We start from the raw sequence: 4095 nt of genomic DNA, 5'->3' as shown, positions 1-4095 counted from the left end.
TTCTATCTTTATATATAGTTGGTGTTTTCAGCAGCCTCTTCCAGTAGCCATCATTGGATTGAGCTCATTTATATAATTATTTGACGTTACTTCTGTCTGAAATGACCCAATTTATAAGTGTTACTCTTTAAAATCTAACTTTCATTGCCATAGGGACTTTCAAAATGATAGTTATGACGAGTGTAATGTGTACCTGAAATGAGTTTACTGAGACCACAAATTGAGCTTATTGCATACTGTCGAGCACAATGATTTACTCAGTAAGAAGTCAAATTCTTGTTTTCCATAATTTCACCATAATTTTATTTTGTATTTACAGTTTTCAATTTCTAATGAAAGGGCCTTGCTGAGGTTTGAGGGCATTAGGGGAGAGAGGTGAGATTTGGAAGAGATCAAAGGTCTGATACAGAGATGATGGCAAAGTTAACAGGATGTGAAGGTCTTCCAGAAGAAATTCTTGCAGCCAGCTTTGCGTTCTCGGGGGGCCATAGCTGGGTCTGAGTTGGCAGACCTCTGCAGCTCCAGTCTCATCTCGTCCTGCTCAGCAGCCTGGGGCAAGTCTGCAGCTTCCAAGGCATCGTTCTCCATCTGGTTAGGCTCGGACAGCAGCTCTGCCAAGAAGTACTTAGCCAGTTCCTGTGTGGGGCAGAAGGGAGAGGGAGAGAAAAGAGGAAGAGGAAGATGGAAAAAAAAATAAAAAAGAAATGAAAATACGCCATTGCAAACCAGAGTTAGTCATATTCAATTCCAAGTTTTCACAGTTGTGCATTTTTGTGACACAAAATCCATTAAGAATGAAGGCTAATGCAGGTGGGTTTTTTGGTTTTTTTTATATATATATATATTCACCACATTAAACAAAAAGGCTTCAGAAAGCCCAAATCTTTCTGCAATTGTTCTGACTTGGAAAGCTAAAGGCGCGTACATATTGGAAAAGCAGATGATAAAAGCTCTTAAACAAAGATAAAGAATGTGTCAACAGCTCACTTACCTGGATTTTCCTATCATGAGCTACAAAGTGGAGTTGCTTTTTCCGCTTTTTGCAGAATAAAGGCAAGCCTATTGACAGTCCCTGGTCTCTGACCCGGTGTGTGGAAAAGATCGTTTTCAGCACCTGGGTCAGCAGCTTCCCTTGGCAGCACTGGGGATAGACTCGCTGGCTCCCTTCTGCGCAATTACCCAATGTCGGGCTTTATTTCTAATGTCAAGGAACAAGTTACCTGAGCTACAACAGACTGCGCTGACTCGGGGAGGGGGGGGGGCGGATAAAAGACCTAGCAAGAGGGGACTCCAGACTTTCAAAGTTTCCCCAGGAGCTTGGGAGCTAAGGAAGTCTATAAAGCATGATCAAAACTCTTTAGGAAAAACCAAACAGAAGGGGGCTGGAACCAGCCTGGGAAAGGCAGAGCAGGGGGGGGGGGGGATCTGTGAGAGGGGAAAGAGTCCGGGGAGTCTCCGTACCTGCTTTCCCGCTGCGGCAGCCAGGGACTTCTGCAGGAACTGGCGGAGCCTGGGGTCCGAAGGCGCGCCGCTGACACCGCCCAGGGCCAGGACGATGGAGAGCGCGGCCAGCGCGCACTGGAGGCGGCAGGACAGCATCTCCGCTGCGAGGCGAGGGGCAGCCGGGCTGGAGCGCGGTGGGTCACAGTCTAGGCGCAGATCCGCAGGATGGCTCTGAGCCTCGCGTCTCCGACAGCCTACTGCGACTTGCTTGCTCTCCACGGTCTCCCCTTTTTAAACTCTCTCTCTGACGTCAGCCTAGGAGGCGCCCCCAGATCTCACCAGGGCTTTTACGCACCATTAAGCCTCACAAAATCAATCATACAAGCGAGGGGAGGCGACACGATCTCAAGTAGCTTATTAAAAAAATAAAAAACTGAACACGCACAAGCACACACGATTCCACACGCCACACTAGCGTGCACAGGCCACAATTTCGCTCACACAAGTGCACACTCAATTACAGAGAAGTTCAGACACCCAACCCTTGAGGGGCAAACGCACTACCACTCACAGTGGCGTGACATGCATGCCATTGTACCCAGACCACTGCACTGATTGATCGCTATGCTTAATCACTGGTAACTCAGCACTTGAGGGGCAAACGCACTATCACACACAACTACACGAGTGCCCTTGCACCTAGACCACTGGACTCGTTGCTCATTATGTTTAACCAGTTTTGAAGGCCTGTGAGGTTCAGAGTCATTCCTCTAAGAACAGATTTTAGGGTGAAATATGGACATTAAGAAGACTGAGCTAGCTCCTCTTGCTTCCTTTGTAAATTGTATTGGGGAAGGGAGAAGATGTCAGGGACTCTAAAAGAACCTCACCTCTTTCTCTATAATGGGGGAGAAAATACCTTTGATGAATGCTACCCCTTTCCTTTCTCAGCAACTGAGAGACTTCTAGTTTACCTGCCTTCCTACCATAAAAGACAAACAGCAGAGATGGACAGACAGAAACACACAAAAGGACGTATGCCACACAAAAGAGAGAAAGATTGATGTCACTTTGATACCTTGAAACTTGGGCTGGGAAGCAGACTCAGAAATTATCTAATCAGCCTCAGTATTTGCATCAAGAAAACTTAGAAACTGGAAGTTCATTCCTCTGGCTAATCTACTGCTCAGTTGTAACAAATAGCAGATGTCAACATTCTAGGGCCAGAGTTCTTTCTGAAATGCACTCTGCATGGCCTCATGGATTCCTGGCCAGTAAGGGCATTTCTCGGTCAGGAACTCCAAGGATAGACATGTAAAAGTCCAGGAAACCCTGGAAATTTGTGACCATTATTGTATGTCTGTGTGTGAGAAAGGATGAACAGACTGTCAAACCCATTGTTTGCCTCCCTCTACAACAGGTAAGTTTAAGAAAAGCTTTCTCAAAGTCTAGTTGTCAATTTTTGGTTCCTGTCTAAATGAAAGCTCTATTGCATATTTCAAAATAGAATGTTAGCCAGGAATGGTGGCACATGCCTTTAATCCTAGCACTCAGGAGACAGAGGTAGAAGGATCATTGTAAGCTCAAGGGTAGCCTGAGAATACACAGTTAATTCCAGATCTCCCTGGGCTAGAGTGATACCCTATCTTGATCCCCCACCCAAATCATCACAATGTATTTCCTTATTGAGAAAAGTCAGCTAAGGGGCTAGAGAAATGACTTAGAGGTTCAGGCGCTTGCCTGCAAAGCCAAAAGACCCAGGTTCAGTTCCTCAGTACCCACATAAAGCCAGATGCACAAGATAGCACATGTGCCTGGAGTTAGTTTGAGTGGCTAGAGACCCTGACATGCCCATTCTCTCTCCCTCTCCCTCTCCCTCTTTTCCCCCACCCCCTGCTCTCTGTCTTCCTCTCAAATAAATAAATAAAATATTTTGTTAAAAGAAAAGAAAAGCTAGTCAAGCTTCTGGCATAGACCAGGAGATTTCTGCAGGTTTCTCAAGGGCCAATATTTTATAAGCATCAAAGTTGCCAAATTAGATAAAAATGATGCTATAAAAGCCAGTCATGGTGGTGCAAGCCTTTAATCTCAGTACTTGAAAGGCAGAGGTAGGAAGATTGCTATGAGTTGGAAGCCATCCTGGGTCTAAAGAGTTAGTGACAGATTGGCCTGGGTGAGAGTGAGACCCTACTTAGAAAACACTCTCCCAAAATAAAACAGGTGCTATAAACTCCAGAAATCAAGTGAGGCAGAGAACTTGCCTGTGCCACTATCAGCCATGCTTCACAAAATAGAATATTCTCAATACTTGGACCCAAACCACAGGGTGGAAAGGTCTGAAAGGTTTGGAGGGGCCTGGAAATGTCTTGAGTAATGTTGCCTTTTATGTCAAGTCAAGAGAAATAGAATCCATATTGAAGAGTGTTGCAGCTTCCAGGACTTAACAATTCCAGACAGGCTAAGCACAAAGTAAGGCATTAAAAAGTCACTCCCCAGTGCCAGTGAATACCCACAACCCTGCTGAGGAGGGACCTCAGTGGAATGGGGTGGGGGAGAAGGAACATAAGCATATAACCCAATGTGAATATGATTGGCATTCAATATTCTCATGTGCTAAAAATCACAAACAATAAGAATAAAAGCCCTTCACAC

At 45.4% G+C, this 4095-nt stretch overlaps 1 protein-coding gene across 1 annotated transcript; it reads right to left on the bottom strand.

Annotated features, from left to right (window-relative positions):
• Positions 1 to 273: 273 nt before the first annotated feature.
• Positions 274 to 1692, bottom strand: Sst (somatostatin). The gene is made up of 2 exons (XM_004654286.2): positions 1462 to 1692; positions 274 to 636 (listed from the first exon to the last, which is right to left on the bottom strand). Exons 1-2 carry the CDS (start codon positions 1597 to 1599, stop codon positions 424 to 426), a joined length of 351 nt encoding a protein of 116 aa, XP_004654343.1. The 5' UTR covers positions 1600 to 1692; the 3' UTR covers positions 274 to 423.
• Positions 1693 to 4095: the final 2403 nt, after the last annotated feature.

This window comes from Jaculus jaculus, chromosome 5, assembly GCF_020740685.1.
Source record: "Jaculus jaculus isolate mJacJac1 chromosome 5, mJacJac1.mat.Y.cur, whole genome shotgun sequence".
NCBI classification, from domain to species: domain Eukaryota; kingdom Metazoa; phylum Chordata; class Mammalia; order Rodentia; family Dipodidae; genus Jaculus; species Jaculus jaculus.
This window is presented reverse-complemented; position numbering and strand designations above follow the sequence as displayed.

Excerpts from the sequence above, each read along its gene's own strand:
- Sst (XM_004654286.2), bottom strand. The coding sequence starts at position 1,599 with ATGCTGTCCTGCCGCCTCCAGTGCGCGCTGGCCGCGCTCTCCATCGTC. Across the intron at positions 637-1,461 it reads CTGCCGCAGCGGGAAAGCAG|GAACTGGCTAAGTACTTCTT; the intron begins GTACGGAGACTC and ends TGCCCCACACAG.